The 18,792-nt window shown below is 35.1% G+C and overlaps 1 protein-coding gene across 1 annotated transcript; it reads right to left on the bottom strand.

Moving 5' to 3' along the window:
- Positions 1 to 1,411: 1,411 nt before the first annotated feature.
- Positions 1,412 to 17,960, bottom strand: LOC589303 (deubiquitinase DESI2). The gene is made up of 6 exons (XM_788947.5): positions 17,824 to 17,960; positions 15,332 to 15,673; positions 12,617 to 12,689; positions 5,091 to 5,184; positions 3,772 to 3,913; positions 1,412 to 2,470 (listed from the first exon to the last, which is right to left on the bottom strand). Exons 2-6 carry the CDS (start codon positions 15,443 to 15,445, stop codon positions 2,273 to 2,275), a joined length of 621 nt encoding a protein of 206 aa, XP_794040.3. The 5' UTR covers positions 15,446 to 15,673; positions 17,824 to 17,960; the 3' UTR covers positions 1,412 to 2,272.
- Positions 17,961 to 18,792: the final 832 nt, after the last annotated feature.

Genomic DNA, 18,792 nt, shown 5'->3' with positions numbered 1-18,792 from the left:
AGTACACAATAAATCACTGGTATGGAAATATATAACCAAACAAGTAAGTTTCATGCGCTCAATCTTTCTTTGCCAAAGCCACTTTCTCAAGCATCAGAGTAACATGCTAGAAAAATCGCCCAACATACTCAACATATTTCATTTTCATAGCAAAGCTCGCCTCAGATACTGCGATACCTTGCCAAAACAGGTTTTTTTTTTTTTACCTTCACGCCATTTACTGAGCATTGTGGATACATAGAATGCTACTTTGATGTTCTTTATCATCTCTCTTTTGACCTAATTCCTGAGCAATCCTTTTCATCACATTCCAACTACTATGGTCATGTTCATACAGTCATTGGCCCGATTTTACATGATTTCACATGATGTAAAAGAGGTGTTTCCACGCCAACCAGTGGTTGCAGCTTATATATCCTCTCAAAATAATAATCAACAAAGGAGGTTTGTCAACAAAACTCCTTTGTGAATTCGGGCCATGGTGTTTGTCTCCAGAGAGAACACCTTGACATTGTCTTCCATTGAAAATAATTTTCGACATCAGTAAAATGGGGTTTGCCTACTTGTATTCCGTGGCAAAAGATAAAAACAAGAGTTTGTCTTTCAAACAATTCTCTTTCCCCAAATGCAAAGGAAATATATCTCACTCTCTCCTAAATTCAATTCAAAATTTGTTTAACTGTGGTTCAACGCACAACCTGTTTCACTGAAAACAGGGAGAGATTACATCTTTTGAAGAAAATATTCATCTTCTGCATTTATGGGGGTTTAGTCCTTCCAAATGTGCTACATGTACTTGTCATTTTTTCCAAGAGCTCTAATAACCTATGGATGGTATGAAGGCTTACAGTTCATTCAAGATGCATCTTTAGGGAGACAATAAGGCTGACTATGTTTTGACAGAGGTGTTTCCATGCCAAGGAGTGGTTGCAGCTAGTCATATACCCTCTCAAAAGAATAATCAACAATCATATGAGCTTGACCTACATGTTTAAAGCAATCTTATTTGAGCTAGGAAATAAAGTCACTCTCTTTCCCTCATATAAGAAATATCCTTCTACCTTTCTGAAGTTTCTATAAAGTCCAAAAGGCACAGTCCGCATGTTCCTTAATACTTGATACCCATAGGAACAATGCAAATATATACATCTAATCATCTACATTCTACCAGGATAATTATTACTTCAACCTCTATTAGAATAAATTATGCAGACAATGATCCAACTCTACCTCCATAAATATATATACATATATTTTGTAAACAATTTACTTTGTTATATAATTAGCTTTTTACAAGTGTAAGCACACAAAAATAGATATCTATCTTGTATATTCAACACGGTAAGTTCATAAAAGAGCTAGTAAAATTTGGCCAGAGTGCCACAAAGTTGATCTACTTGCTCATTTGACATCCTACATTATGGCAATCCACCTCTGCTGAATGGTATCATTATCTAAAGCCTAAGCTATCACTATTAGAATGAATGACCACATGCTAATAGTATTTGTTAAATATTAGCAGATACTATCTGAGAAGGCACAGTGCTGCAAGCTTGTTCTGTCTTTCCATCCTACAAACAGGTAGGAAAATCTACCAATAAATGTTGGAAAAGAAAAGAAAAGAAAAGAGTTGATCAAATCAAAGCATGATAAATATTGAGAGGAACTGTAATATCATGGTTATCGTACTGCCTGGTTAAAAGCAAAAGATTTGTGGTTCAATAAAAATGACACAATTAAAACATCTACCGGTAGACCTAATTTAAAAAAAGAATGTCTTGCATATTCATTTTCATACATCTTGCTACATGTAATCCAAAAAAAAATATTTTCACTTTTTTTTTATTTGCTTAATATTGCCTTTCAACGTAAGAGAATTTCAATCAGTCCCATATTTCAAACTGCCATTTTGACTGGCACCCGGCACGTTACTCTCATTTCGACATCGGAAATGGGTTTTTGATTGCTATTAACTTGGTCAGTGAATTTTTTGGACTCTAGTCTAGTTGTATTACAGCAGTTTAGATTTTCATGAGAGTTTAGGCAAGGTTCAACTATCCTATCAAAATCTGCATACATTCATATAAATAAGAGAATATGTCTGAAAAAGGAAATGATGGATCAACAGTATGCTTTCAAGAAAATATGCTCCATGGAGTGATCCTCTCTGTCATCTTTCCTTTAATATAAAGTCACAATAAAAAGCAAGTACACATCCCATCCTTGTGGCACTCTGTATATAAAACATTCCCTTGAGGTGATATCAGGGTTGTCATAACAATGATGACTTGCTGCCCGTTTCTGAGTCACTGGGTGTTCTTGAGGGTTCGGGCTCCTTGACCGAGTTGTTCTCTACCAGGGCTAGTGGGGTTAGCCACTCCTTGGGTAGCATGCGCTCCATGAAGGGTAGGCGGGCTCCTACTGCAGCCAATCGGTTGATCCACGACGGTATCTCCTTGGCACAGAGTATCTGAGGGGTAGAAGGGTATCAATCCAATCAGAGATCAAAATGTATTATGTCTGAAACAAACACATTGCCCACTGGAAGCCAGATGGATATTAACTCATATGATTCAACAAATAGTCAATGCCGTTCTTGCTCTTAGCAGATATCGTTTCAAAAGAATACTGCAGCTGTACATATAAAACCTGATACCTTCAGATAAGATTGTTAACGGCTTTATAAGAAAAATGAGCTAGGTATAGACTAAACATGTTGTGCCAAAATATTTTGTTACAATGAAATAGGGAAATTCCCTTTCTATCATTTAAAACTATGTTATTAGAAGGATGTGATGGTGGCTAATATCAAAACAGGATTTATGCCTTGTTTCATTTCTCAAATTCTTCAAAATTTCCCAAAGCCTACCAGTGGAAAATATTTTGTTTCAATGAAATGGATATGAAATAGGGAAATTCCCTCTCCATCATTTAAAACTACGCGATGGTGACTAGTACCGTACTTATGCCTTGTTTCATTTCTCAAATTCTTAAAAATTCCCCAAATCCTTCCAATGAGCAGGGATAAAACCAAAACTACCAGGTGCCCGGGACCAAAATCTAAGTCTGGACCCCCAGGATTTTGAAGTTTTCACATAGCACTCATGTATAAGGACAGCTCAATCTGGACCCCTTTGAATGCAAAGGTGCTGTATTTCAAAATATATATATTTATGTATCCTGTGGCACAGCTTCAAACCTTTACACTTTAACATGTAGGTCCACTTCAGCCATTGAGGCAGGAGTAATGTTCATGTGAGTACCCTAGGTGCTTTTAGATGATACCTTATTTAGCGATTTATCGTTGAATATTTAACACTTTGTGATAATGAGACACCAAACAATAATTATCCACCCACGCATTGGGAGGCCACTTTGTAATCCTTTTAATGAAGGGAACGCTTTGTCTCGCTAAGGCTTAAACTCGAACAGGGCGAGATCTAATTAACAACTGATAGCTAGAAGAAGCAATTAAGCCGGTTGACAAAGTCGTTACCCTGACACCATACCGAATGGGCTTTTTGCAAGTGAACCAAATGGAATTTCTGCACAAAATTCTACAGACAATGGTTTTCAGTGGCGCATGATCCTGGAAATACAACCAAACTAATGTATTATGGGAAAGCAAAGAAGTTACACTTTCTGATGGTCTTAATTTTAGTGATGGGGAAAGAATTTAATGTTAAACTTCTATTTTTTTAAGTTGGATTTCCATTTCTTATCTTTAAATGACTGTAGAGGATACCATTAGAAAGCTTTTGAGCTGCTTACTTGTACTAGTTCCTGTGTGAAATGATTGCAGTTCTTGTGAATGAGATGATATGCTTCACCGGGATACTTCTTTCCAAGGCAGTCTACTACTTTCACTACGTCTTCCTCTGTGAGGTCAGTCTGGCCTAGAACTATCGTTTCCCTGTCAATCATATGAAAAGAAATCATGTCAATACAGCTGCTGAATGAGTATTATGGCATGGCTCATGCTTAACAGGCACCTATATGTAGGTTACCCCCACCCTCATATTTAAAATATTAACAAGGCCAAGGGGGTCATGCATATTAACCTTATGATTTTCAATCCAGACCACTTATGAGTGTAACAAAATTATATGGAGCGTAAATTATGGATAGATAAATGTAATTTTCCAAATTAAAATTGACATTCTAAAGCCAATACCTTACAATGTCATTCCTATGAACAATTTTATTCTTCAATATAACTTTGATCAGAGTTTAATTGCAATTTAATACACTTGCAATTTCATTTTCTCATTTCCAGCAATGATAGCTTGCTAACAGTAGTCTATACTTGCAATCCAAGGTGCATTTTGGTTGCAATAGCACTGAAATCTTCATCAATATACAATGTACATGTACACATCTGGAAACGTAATACAGAACTGGCAAATTTATCCTGTCTATTACTACCTGCTGTGAAGCCTATGTTCTCCAGCTTGCACAAACTTGTCAACTGCCAGAGTAAATATTTCTTATTCTGCTATTATTGTCTGGTGGTAGAGAAATAATACAAATATTATGACCTAACAGATCTACTTGTATACTTAATGTTAATAGACTCATTACACTGTGTATCGTCTTACTGCAGTCTGACCCCTTTTTCAGCTGTTAACAGATTACTCTCCATGGTACATGTACAGGATGTACATGTATTTCAAGGATGTACATTTTTACCATATATTGATTATTTATTTTTCTAGTGTTTAAAAAATACTTTTTCCCAAAGAAGCTAACATTTAACAAATCAAATGAATTAGCAATTTATTCAAAACATTTTTTTTTTAGGACATATATGTATAATCATTTATTTCATTCTTACTTTATTTTATTTTTTCTCCATTTTTTAAAATCATTCTTTAAAAAAAATGTTCTCTTAATTTAACAATACAAATGAATTAGCAATTTATTCAAAACATGGTGTTTTAAGTATCATACAAATAGGACATCCGACATACTGTATATGTGTATAATCATTTATTTCAACGTTAGAGATTAGTTGGATTGTAATGCCACCTTTTTTTAACTTTATATTTCGACACTCATATCATATGTGAATTCAAACAAAAAGATCTTACTTAAAACTAAATTGTTCTCCTAAATCTGTGACATCTCTGGGTTCTATCTCAAATATTCCAGTGAACGGGAAAGGGTGTCCTCCGTAAGCATACTCTGTACCAAGAAAGAAAAAAAGATTGGAAGAGGATTTAAATAATAACTTAACAAAAAATCAAATTATTGTATTGATATCTGAATCCATAAAGAAGGATTCAGATACATGTTATTTACATTAGTTCTACTTCTATATATATTTTTTTTAAACTGTGAATTGAAAGAGAAAAAACTGTCAATACTCAATACACAAATAATTTCTTGTCTCTTTTGATACCATAGGAATCTGAGCAGGTCATTATGAAACTGTACTTACATGTATACCTTTTTTTTCATTAAGTACTATCTGTAAAAACTGAAGTTGGAAATTGATTGACAAATTTTTTTTTTTAAATGGCAAAATCAGCATTCGATTTTATTTATTTATTTATTGAGTATACATATAAAATAAAATGTTGTAGAATACATGTTATACACATTGTCAGTAGGCTTATATTGTATACAAAGAAATAGTGCACCTACATGTACAATGTACATGTATACTGTGAAGAGATACATACAGTGTACTTTGTATCACAGAATTCAAATTGACAGGTTTCTTTGCACACTTAGCCATACTAAAAGTATGTACATTTAACACGTACATACCTTGTAGACCCAAATAAGCTATTAGTCCTTGAGGAAAGCGCCTCTCAAATGGTATACAATTAATAGGCTAGTGGCTGGGGCATCGTATTCACAAGGGAATTAACAGAGTGTATGTAATTAAACGGTCCACATCTCACATCACTGACAGCTATAGCCCTTATCCATGTAGCTCGTTCAGACTAGAGGCCATTTATACAAAACTTACATAGAGCATTAGAGCATCATTGTACGGCAAAAGGGGCATAAACACATGAAAAGAGTTGGAAAATGTTGTAACTGAATCTATTTTGTCTCGATTTGGATTGTTTACATCAATATGTTTGTAAATTTTGTATTTATGTTGTAGGGCCTCCATTGAAAACAGTATTTAACTACTGATGGAGCCACCCTACTAAAAAAAAAATGACTAATAAATAAAAATAAAATAAATAAATAAGAGTATCATATCATAAAGACACGTCACATGAAAATAAATTATTTTTGAAAGAGGTCAATTGACATTACAACAACTGGCCAATCATGATTCTTAGCCCTGCCAGGTGCATATATGTTTTTTCCCAAGAATACAGCGGGCATACACATGTGAAAAGAATATCATATCATATCATAAGGACATATAAACATGCAAAGAATTTTCTTTAAAGAGGTCAGTTGACATGATAACTGGCCAATCATCAGTACATGCTCACAATAAGCCCTGCCTTTATATGATCAAAGCGTATCACTACATGTATATGATGTTTCTTTTAACGTTTCATTACAAGTTTTTGCTTTAAAACATTTAGACTAGGAAACAAAATGGCTTATTATATACTGTAGCTACACAGTTTTTGTTTACAGTAACATGTACATGTACAGTGTAGCTAACTACATGTAGCTATACAATGTAGTTTTAGTAGTCTGAATGAGCATTAGAGATTCCAGTACAGTTAATCCTGATGATCATGCATCCAAGCAGTATGATGTTGCAAAGGTGTTACAGTAGATGGTGGGTATAGTATGGCATTATATCATTCATAGGCATTCATACATGTAAGTAATGGAATCCATGGGGGAAGTGAGCCAAAGTCATGGCCAGTCTTCAAGATCATGCCATCAGATCATCAAGCAGTCTATAAAGAATCTTTAGATGCATCTCAACTAAGATGGCAGTTTTACATGTACAAGATATAAACACGGTCTTTATTTAATACTAGGCTTACACATACAGTTGTATACACAGTACACTGTCTCATAGTAAATGTGGAATTTCACAGTGAAGGGCTGAAGGCCCTCCATACGTACTGTATACTCTGTGATCAGCAAATGCACAGATAATACAAAAATACAATTCAAGTACAATTGCTTTGTTTCATTACCATAATCCAACGCTGGATCTTTCCTGCAAATAAGCTGGTAGAATTTAACTTTCTGTAACTGAATATATAATGAGCGGCTAGAGAATAAATTATTATTTCCGTCAAAATTAAATATACACTGTACACAGTGAATTTGACTTTTTACAAAAGGTATTTGTCTTCATGTTTGGCCGAGGTTCAAGTATATAGAGGAGATACATGTACATGTGTATGTGTACCTCCTCCTTAAAAAAGGCCTTGCCTTTGAACAATAAACAAAATAAAGCTATATTTTGTCATTGATCTTGACTTTATGGCCTTGCCCTTTCAAAATGCCAGGGTTTTCCTTGATATGAAAGGGGCATAAAGTCAAGAGTGTGTGATAAGAGGGAAATCACCCAGTCTTTATAGTATGGTAGGCCTAAACCGGCTAAGAAAGAAATCCAGTCTTTTTGTAGTAGGTCTACATACAAAATATGAATTCATTCATCAGTTGTTTGTGTATCTATGGTTTGAGGGTACAAAATAACAGCTTGCGCAAACCACATGAGTGATAGCTGACCATATTGTACCGTTTCGTTCAATGTGATATTTATGCGGGAAAGGGACCCTGTTCTTCATCAACTTATTGTTTGTCACACCTCCATTTTGCTGTACAATATTTTGTTGTAGGTGCCTTGTTCAGGGTTGAAAAAGTTTATTACTTAAAGACCATATCCGAACTGCAAATATGAAATGGATGGATTGTGTATCAATGGAAAGCTTATACAGGTGTAAGCCATGGATTACAATAATATCAACCATATGTCACTTTTAAGTGTCTGTCAAAATCCAAAGCTTTGAAAATCAGAAGTTGTCGACCTAAAAACTTGCTATCAACTTGATGACATCATCTTTATATTCATAATGACTTTGCATTAATTAAAGCACGGCTCTGCGCCTCAGTTATATCCACATGCTATGTCTTCACTATAACTTCAGCAAATTTGACCCCTGTTGACCCATAATTTGGAGGGGTGCGAAAAACAAGGTTTTAATTTGCTTTTGGGCAATAATGAAAGGGTAATTACTTTTTATTCCTTTATATTTGTATTCTACATTCATTCAGTTTTCCATTTATATCAAGTTGTATTTTCATCGGATAGGGTCATTGACGTGTAGCTATACAAGGTTTTATGATTTTCGTACAGCTAGACAACAAATTGTACTCGTCTGAATGGGGTTCCAATTCCAAAGAGGAAACATGCCCTATACTCTGGCATAAAAGCTGCAGGACATCAGGTGACTGGATGCCTGTTTGCTTGCCTGTGAATGTCACAACCCTGAGGAGAGAGATGAGGGATTGCGGCCTGCTAGGAAGGCTTTATTATTCATACACTCCTAATTCCCTAGGCTGGAATATACATGAACATTAGAGGGTGAAATTTCACAATAAGGCTTATAGGACTTCTGAACGTTGCACTTGTACAGGGTAGGACTGTCATAACAGACACAAATTTGAGAATATCTAGGAGACATACAACTGCACAGGCAAACAGAATACAAGTTCTAGTATCAATGGGTTTTTTTTTTTTTTTTTTTTTTTTAATCCCAAAAAATGTCTAAATCATGAAAGAATATGAAATGGATATTTTTTTGTTTGGTGTTAAGAACAAAATACAAGTACAGCTGTATCTACAGGCGGTACAATGATCATGGTTGGACTGTGCAAGCATTTGATTCAAGAATAAAATACATTAAAATTGATGCATAATTTGTGTGATCATCTACATTTCAAACACAACACTAAAAGATAAATGTACTGCATTGTTATGAAAGAATTTCAAAGAAATGAAGAGATATGTACAGTGTTAGTACATGAATCACTGGCAAAGATCAACCTACTGTACTGTACTTGTACATGTATGAATAACACACACCCAATATAATTTCTAAATAATTGTATGGGGGAGGGGTATTAAGGTCATTTGTTTTAACCACAGGCAAAATTAATTAGTTTGATGCTGTAAATGAAAAGCATACCGAAATCTAAACCCATAAGATTAACCGATGTATTGAATTACACTTTTTCTTGCATACATGTAGGAGACATTAAGTGAAGGTTAATTATAAAATGCATTTGTATTTACGTAATAGACTTCCATGTAGCTCAGACTCTAATGGCATGTGAAAGATTTGTACAGTACAAGCTCGTTCTGCATGAGTTTGTAAATCCATCGTTTTAAGTCAATATGTATTCATGAGTCTTGACTCTTGAGTTGAGTTAATGAGCATGAAGTCATTGAAGTGTGTGCCAGTATTAAAGCCTGAGAAAGATTTTCAAAGGTATCAATCAGGAGTGCCTTGAGTCTCAATAAAAAATAAGCTATACAAGAACCCAATATTATTATTAGTATCTTCAACTTGATACTAATAACTAAACACAAGAATGAAGCCAGACTTTGCAAACACACAGTGTACATGTAGTACGTACATGTACATCTTCATCTCTTTGATAATTCATCACTCTTTAATGCCTACCTGTGTATGCTGAGCACTAGTGAACAGTAGCCTTTCCCTCATTATTCAGTACATGTACATGTATGTACTGTAGGTACAATTGTATCAAGATGCTTTGGCAATTTTGGCAATTTTACAAATTCTTTTTACCATACCCAAATCAACATATATTTTATGTCCTACCAACTACTACTTATCTTCTCCATTAGCTTTTTATCTATCTGACTCCTACACATTGTATAATTCCTTCAATAACTACCGTACATGTATGTGTTCAGTACAGGGTGTATGTACAGTATTCTTATTCTGTCTAAAGGCTGTGTAAGGTATTTATACAAAGTGAAGATTTGTGGTTTTAAAGGGCAAACCAACCCTTATAATAATTTAGTTTGGATGAAAGCAGAAAAATCAGAGATACAGAAATGGTGAAAGTTTGAAATAAATCTGACCAATAATAAGAAAATTATGAATGCTTGAAACATGAGATCATGACAGCTAAGGTATGCGAATCTCAAATTAGCAATTTTGTCGGTGGATTGTGGCTTAGTGGCAGATAACTCTCCTGTTTTTTGTGTACAAAAGTATCACTATTTTTTGGTTTTCTGCTGAGTGCTTTCACCCTAATAGGGCACTACTCAAAATATGGAGTGTATGATGTACATGCATATTATAACAGGTCCTCTAAAAAGAAAAAAACATCCAAAGTCACACACGTTTTGAGTCATTTTGTGTGTTGGAACACATAGGAAAGTTGTCTGCCACTACATCACACCGACATTACTGATTCAGCTCATTTGAAGAGCCCATACCTATAGTAATTGCAACTTCCAAAAACTCATAACCTTCTGTCCTTCTCATTTTTTGTCAGATTTCATTCAAACTTTCACCAGTATACTTTCTCTCCATCCTTTTAGAGCAGTTTGATAATAAGGTTGGATTTCCCTTTAAGCAGTAGTTCAATTATAAGATTTCATACCAGTCTAATTCAAATATGACGCATTGATCATTTTTTATTTGAAAGGTCACATCAGCGTTAACACCTACATGTACATGACATTTTCACTGATCAATGCTGTCTTTTAACTCCTTACTCCATCCTCCCTCAAAAACATACCCAAGAGACGAAATAGCCTTGATTGCTCGCACGACTCTCCCGATGGAGAAAATAGTCTGCATTATTCCTCCATCCATCTCCCCCAAATTAATATCCCCAGACTGCACAGCAAGCAATCAATTTTGCAGATCTTTATGTGGATGGTAACTGAGAGCAGGCAGAGAGCAAACCATTAAATATTGATCAGGGCCAAAATTGGGGTAAGCTGGGACCATCATGGATTATAAACAGGTCAAAGGGTAGTGAAAGTGGCGTACAAAAAACAAATCTTAAAGGGAAGAAGGAGTACCTGTACATATTGTATATGTACTTTTCTGATCAGATTTCATATCATATAATGTGCATCTACAGTTTGTACATGTACATGTACATGTACATCTCGACACAAAATAAATGTAGTACTGTACTGGTACATTATTCCACCCCCCCCCCTCCCACAATTTGATCTTAAATGCATTTGTTTGATTAAATATGCAGGCAAGTACACTCACTGTAGTTTTGACTATTTGAGATTTCATGTACATGGTACATCATACAACAATGTATAAATGGCATATGAACATGTATGCCAGGAATTGACATGTTTCGGTACATACCATAATTAACGTTGTATAAACCGCCCTTGTGTATCAACCGCACCCCTCTTTTTCGCCCTTAATTTTTTTTTTTTGTCCGTGTTAAAAAAAACCATACGGGAAGGCCTTTCATTTAACTGCGAGGTGCAGCTGAATGTGTAAGATCATTAATGTAAATTAAAAAACTGTAGAGGACCTAGAATAGCACGTTGTGGTACACCGTGTGTAGGAATTATTATTATAAACTACATATTGAGATCTATCAGAAAGATTACTTTCAAACCAAGATGACAGACAAATTTGAGTGTTGTTCTAGTTTCCTAGTGGTGAGTCAACACACCGATTACTGAGCTGGGAGACATTGCCAGGCATAGCGCCAGATGGAGGGGCATAAATCACAACTTTTTTTTTGTTTTTTGGTGTACCATGTATAAACCGCACCCCCGACTTTGATTTTTTTCGGCGGCAAAAAGGTGCGGTTTATACACTGTTAATTACGGTACTGTATTATGTGAGCCTTTTCTTGTGCATTAAAGAGGATGGGCAGATAAGAATTACAGATACATCTATCAAACATCTATCTATCAGACAAATTCAAAGCCTTTCCACTGGTACATTTTTGACAAATTGTGTTTCTAGGGAAATAAGGACATCTCTATTATAACTAGTACTGAATGCTGTGGTCCTGCATGTATTTTTCAGACGATGGTTGTTGAAAAGACTCTGAATCTATTACAGAATTAAGCCTCTCAACTTGCATACATGTACCAGCAGTGCTGTTTCTGATATTACCCTTGGGGCAATAAACATTGTACAGTTAACCCTAAAAATAGTTACACGTTGTACGAGAAGAAATCTTAGATGACGGTTCTAACAAGACGTTGCAAAAACAAAGTAATGAGTACAATCACTTTCAGCATCTTCAGCACATACAGTATACACCACAATTCAAAACTGCACAACAGCAGTGGAATAAAAGAAATAAATTTCAAATCAATTATTCAATGTCCCGCATTTCTTTCAACCCTCCATACGAAGATAAAATCTACATGTCTCCTGTTTTGCAATCCTACTCTTGATTCTCTTCATTAAAAATGCATAGATCTCCAGAGAGAGAAAGGAGGACATCAGAAGATTATCTGCATGATAAAACTTCAAAATGATACATAATTATAGACAGCTGTACTGCTACAATTAAGGTCATTACAATACAAGTTCATTTCAAAATATCGACATCTGAAAATTTTCTACCCTGTACATTACATGCAAAAACAGGAAAATGGTTATTTTAATTTTCAAATGTGTAAAATTGTACCTACCTTTCCCATAAACTTGAATTCCAGTGTGATATACACCTAATCCTAGTGTTGTTGTATATTCATTAGTCCAATACTGCAATAGAAACAAGAAAAGAAGTGACAGGCCAGTTCAAGAAATGTATTTTGTACTGTATGAACCAATTATTAGTACTTACATTTCCAGAATAGACTATCTACATGTACATGAACAGTATCATTTCTTTTGTCTCATTTTGGAAGGGGTGGGTTCCGGTTACAATGTTAATGTTATTCTGATTGTAATAAGAATATCTTACAAAGATATATCAAATTCAATTCATTTTATTTAGATTCCATCTTTCTATAAAACATTTGTATACAAATTCATCAATTAAAAATATGAAATTTCATACATTAAATAGATCTGAATGATATACAATAATACATGTAAATATACGTTAATGATGACAAAACTAAATTGGGCACAGCCGTAAAAAAAAAAAAAAAAAAAAAAAAAAAAAAAAAAAAAACAAGGTTTTGTCAAGACAGCTTCCCTGATAAAATAGGATTTGGTAAACATAAATGGCTTGAAACATACATGTATATCAAGTAAAGTATATCAAACAGAATTTTGGAAGAAATTGCATTTTGTACAATGCAAACCCAGAATCCAACATGATAGGACAGGAAAGAGGAAGGTTAGGAAAGAAGAATGAAGAAAACGGGAGAAAGGGAACATGGACACTTAGAATAAAATGTCTCCAGGTATATAGTGCATTATAAGTCATTTTGTATGTACATGGATACTGCACAAGTTTACATACTGCATTTTAAGTCTTCACAACACAAAATGAATATTTGACTCAATTTGATCCTCTCTGTAAAGTAATAGTTGCTCAATCAATCATTTGAACCATGCTGGTACATTTCAGCATATTTGTGCGAATGTAGTGGTGTATAGAAGTACATGTATACAATATCTAATACGTCTGTGTACGAGTAGACCCACTCCCCCCCCCCCCCTTGTTTTACTGTAATGCTGTGTGAAATTGTTTCTTTCTTTGTGTTTGTTTTTACAGGATATATAAGAAAATTATCAAAAATTTAGGCCACTCTCTTCTTTTCATATTAAGAATAAAATAGGTCTTATAGTACTATAATATGTATGAAACAAGATGGGTGTACATGTAGCTCAATGGTAGCTTTAGTATTTAGTGTAGGCCCATGCTCGTGTACATGTGTATATATGCAGCACATCAATATCAATGAATATGTACAATACAAGAACAGTACATGCAGGTAATGTACATGTACATGTTGTTTTATCTGAATACATTTTAATCTTGAGGACAAGGTTAATTGCCCCATTATGACCATCCTATCATAAATAATTGAGCCAACATGCATGAAAAAAGAAAAGAGGCTTCCATATGGATGGCAATAATACCCCTGCATCAGACATTGGCGTCCTGCATCATCAGGAGTTGGCCTTTGAGCCTTCAAAATGTTGTGTGAAGCCATTCTAATCTCATTTTTTTTTCTCCTCTTTCGCAAATCATCTTTTCTTTAGTGCATTCCAACACTCTTCCTATTCTTCTATTAAACAAGGGCTCTGTTTTATAAAAACTTGTCAATGTTTTCAATAACAACTGCCACAGATCAATTGATAACAAAATCTGCTCATATTTATTGCCAATCAAATGTAAGGATTTTAGTATTTTCAGTAACTTACTGTTACAGTGTACCGGTATACTATCATATCTTGTTATTGGTAACAAGTTACAATAATACATGTAGCTACTGAAATTGTGGCATTTGATTGGCTGAGAGCAAATTTGCCGTAGACATAACATTTGTTATTGATAACAAGTTTTATGAAACAGGGCCCAGATCTTTGCTCCAGCCCGTCCAACCCTGAATCAGCACATTACGACCACCATCCTGTAATAATGTATGCTTATTCTAAAAGAAATTCATTCTTAAATAGCTACATGTACACATGTATTAAACTAGATTATGCAGATGGTAAAATTGAGATGAGTTCAAGCATTAAAACATGGGGAAACATGTAGGCTGTGATAAAAGTACTATACATTGTATTATGTTAGGCATGTATGTAAATGTATTCGTGATTTTTGCAGTGGTGTACACTGCACAGTTTAACTAAGCAAAAATTAGTAAGAAATCATGTTTTAAAACAATGAACCTGTAAGGACATCATCCTATTTCCATCAATTCCATTCTAACAAAAAGAATTCATGTTTTCTTTACTCTTGAGTCTATGACATTTCAAGTTCATGTACAGTTTATTTCAAAACTTTTCACTGGGACAATGATCTTGGCACAGAACTTGCAGTGAATGTCCAAAGTGCCAAAGTGCACAGATAAGGTTACATTTATGACAAAACACTTGGTCATGTACTATGTATCGAGTATCACACTGACATCAATATACATGTACATGTACATGTACAATTGTTCTCTACATCATATCAAGCAAATTCTTCTGACAGTTGTCAGCCATGAAAATAACATTCAGATTGTTTTTAATTTTACTTTTAACATACCAAGGCAAATGGAAAACTATTGTAATGTATTATTCTTTCCATACTAGAAATGATCAACATTGATGTCTACCATCTTTAATAATTAAAAAGTTTAATGCCTTTTCACCTGCCCCAAAATATCAGATTTAAAGTTTCTAACACCTGAATACCGGTAACTTTTTTTCCCCCCTTCACTTTGTTGTTTACTTACCATATCATAAACATTTAGCCTGACCTCCTCTCCCGATCCTTTCTCTCTCCTATCCTCGCTGTCACTGTCACAAGAAGACATTCTGTATAAGCCACAAAACTCTACTGCAGTCATGTCCAAAGACTGGAGTCACGTATTGATTTCAACACAGCCACTCACCAAACCACTAAGTAGGATGGCCTGCACAATCTGTGCGATGATTTCCCTTGATGCACTCTGCTTACTCTGATAATACTGGATTGGTATATCTTCTTAATAAAGGGAGCTTCAGCACATATTGTAGATCTACATGTACTCTAGGTCATTGTGAAGTGCCCAAGAAATGATATCCATACTTCGCACCTGACAATCAAATAAGAAAAGAGTATTTTTAATGATAATTCAAGTTTCAGGTGAAAATTGGAATCCAAAGCTACATGTATGTACAAAAATATGCCTATTTAGTTGTACATGTATGTACAAGTACAGGTACAAAAAATACTTACATGAACATGTATGAGGTTTCAAGCTCAGAAAAGATGCTTGAAGTTACATGTACATGTACATGTACCTGTACAAGAAAATTAATGAAGTATAAACTTAAAAGTTGAGGGAATCTTCAACATGACAGCAAAATTGAATACAAATATAACAAATGAAAAAAAAAAGATTCAAAAACTTCTAGGGTCGAATGATGCTACATACATGTACTGTACCTCCTAATATGAGAGCGAGTTTGAAAACAGATTTCATTCAATCAAATACAAAGCATGTACTGAATCTTTCAATGGCCATAGTCTACAAATTACAGAACTAAACAATCCTCCTTTTTTCCATTTCTGGGAAATGATTAATAGTTATTGAGTTATCCCATGGCCATGTCTGCTTTCTTGTACGTGCAAAGGCTCAAGATTTGTTGTTCTTTGATTTGTTTTGGTTTTGTAACTTTTGTTGAACATTTGATTAAACAGTATTTGGCAGAAAATGAGATGTCAATCAGCTTGATGTCAATCAGCTTGATGTCGATGGAGCAATATTGAAATATTTTAACATTTAAAAATGTGCGTGAAGTAAACTTTTGTTACCCCATCAAACATGTAGACTCTATAGTACGATTATGAGTCAGTTAGTCTATAGTTTTCTGGACAAAAAAAATTGGTTCAAACTTGGACAAGCGCGTAGCCAAGATTACAGAGCGCGCATAGCGCGCTCCCTAGGGGGGTGGGTGCAGGGAGGGGGGAGGGGGAGCATAAGCTTTGATGTTTCATTAGATTACTAGAGAAAGAAGGCGATTCGTTGTACCGTTCTCGACTCTTCATCCTTGTCTAAATTCAGTTTCTATTACTAGAAGACGATTCGTTGTACCGTTCTCGACTCTTAATCCTTGTTTGAATCAAGTTCCCCTTCCTCCGCGCATAGCGCGGAAGTTCTGACGTTTCATTAAATTATTACGAAAGAAGACGATTCCTTGTACCATTCTCGACTCTTAATCATTGTTTGATTTCAGTTTGCCCCCCGTCCTGCACGAAGCGCGAAAGCTTTGACGTTTCATCAAATTATTTGAGAAAGAAGACGATTCATTGTACTGTTCTCGACTCTTAATCCTTATCTGAATGCAGTTTTCCCCTCACCCTCCCGCGCGAAGCGCCAAAGCCTTGACGTTTCATTAAATTATTAGAAAAAGAAGAAGAATCGTTGTACCATTCTCGACTCTTAATCCTTTTTCTTCCTACATCCTCTTCCTTTCTTCTTTCTCTCAATCTCTCTCTCTCTCTCTTTTTTTTTTGGGGGGGGCGACTGCCCCTACTGCCCCCCCCCCCCCTTGCTACGCGCCTGAATTTGGAATAGCCTAATACCGGTAGTGACAGTCTAGATCTAGTCTCACTAGATACTCTAGTCTATTGATAGTTTTCTTCATTTTTCATTAACCTTCATCAAATATTAATTGGTGTAGACTCTAGGGTCTATATTCTAAATGATGAGATAATGAAAATAATATTATAGCCCATATATTTCAACAAGTCACAAATCTCAAGAGACAAGACAAGTCAAGACTCAACAACATCTTCTTCTGTTATCAATATCAATTCAATGTTCATTAGATCTAGTCACCACTCATTCATCGATCATCCCATCATTCAGAAAAAGGGGGTTTATAACATCACTTAAATTGACAAATAGCATTATCTTCAAAAATTTAAAAGACTCTAAAAGCTATATTGACTTGAATATTTATCAATAACACCGTTTGCAACCAATGACCAGATGACGTGCATCAGATTTGTCAGTGCAGTCAATTCAGCTCGGTGCAGTGCATGCCAGTGCGCGTACAGTAGCTCGTTGTGTTGAGGCAAGTGCATATTCCTGTGCCTGAAGTTGTGGGGGGCTGGAACATGAATTCGTGGACAGACAACACACGTCGACGTTCGACCAACTTGCCTGCGTTTGTCATCCGAAAGTCAAAGATCTCTTACACTAGAATTAGTAAACAAACAAAAAAATGTCAGAATTACCTTCTGTGAGCATCTAACTCTACAATATGTATCAATGGTATATGTAGAAACCCATATTTGTCACCAAAATATCACGGAACAAAGAAAATGACGACGACATTCGTCATCTGTAATTTCTGGAAAATACGATCCGATATAGTATCGCTATTATCGTGATATCGCTTCTGTCTGTCTCTCTCTCTCTCTCTCCCCCTCTCTCTCTCTCTCTCTCTCTCTTTCTTTCTTTTATGTAAAAACTCCTCTTAGTCACTGCTAAGTTGTCTCTTGGCATGTCCACTTGTATTCCTCCTTTACACCCCTCCCCCACCCACACACACACCTTTTCAAGCGCCCCAAATTGCCCCCTTTTACAAAGGTAAGTATGCTCCTTTTTTACCTCACGGATAACGCCAAATAAAAAAAAAAAAACATGTTTAGCGTCCTGTTTTTTCGAAAAATAGGAAGGAGGAGGCCCTTTTTTTTTTTATTCTTTCAAAATGGCCGCTCGGTCCATTTATCCTCACAGTCGGGCTATTTTTCAAGATGGCCGCCGACATTTTTTTATAAAATCAGAAATAAAACCATTTTAGCAGTGTTTTTCATGTTTTTTTCTTTTAAAAAAAAATCCAAACAAAATTTAAAAAATAGGAGGCGGCCCCCAAAAAGGAAGCGGGCGGAGACGCTAAACATGTATATATTTTTTTAATGGCCTAAGTGCCCCTTTTTCTTTTTAATAAGTGCTTCTTTCTCTCTTCTAAATATAAGTGCCCTTTTCATCTATGATCTCTAATGAGTGCCCCTTTGTACGTTTAAGAAATGCCCATTTTCACCTCTGATAAGTGTCCCTTTTACTTTAATTGATATGTGTCTTTTTTTTTTCATTTCCAATTCTGTGCCCCTTCCCCTTTTTATAAATGCTCCCTTTTTACTACTGATGTTAACAAAAAGGCGACCCTTTCATAATTATATCATATGTTCCCATTGTTACTT

The sequence above is a fragment of the Strongylocentrotus purpuratus genome, unplaced genomic scaffold (assembly GCF_000002235.5).
Source record: "Strongylocentrotus purpuratus isolate Spur 01 unplaced genomic scaffold, Spur_5.0 spur5_contig_831, whole genome shotgun sequence".
NCBI lineage: Eukaryota > Metazoa > Echinodermata > Echinoidea > Camarodonta > Strongylocentrotidae > Strongylocentrotus > Strongylocentrotus purpuratus.
Note: the sequence above shows the minus strand (reverse complement) of the source record. Positions and strands in the feature narration are given on the sequence as shown.

Excerpts from the sequence above, each read along its gene's own strand:
- LOC589303 (XM_788947.5), bottom strand. The coding sequence starts at position 15,445 with ATGACTGCAGTAGAGTTTTGTGGCTTATACAGAATGTCTTCTTGTGAC. Across the intron at positions 3,914-5,090 it reads GGAGAACAATTTAGTTTTAA|GGAAACGATAGTTCTAGGCC; the intron begins GTAAGATCTTTT and ends TATGATTGACAG. Across the intron at positions 2,471-3,771 it reads TCACACAGGAACTAGTACAA|ATACTCTGTGCCAAGGAGAT; the intron begins GTAAGCAGCTCA and ends TCTACCCCTCAG.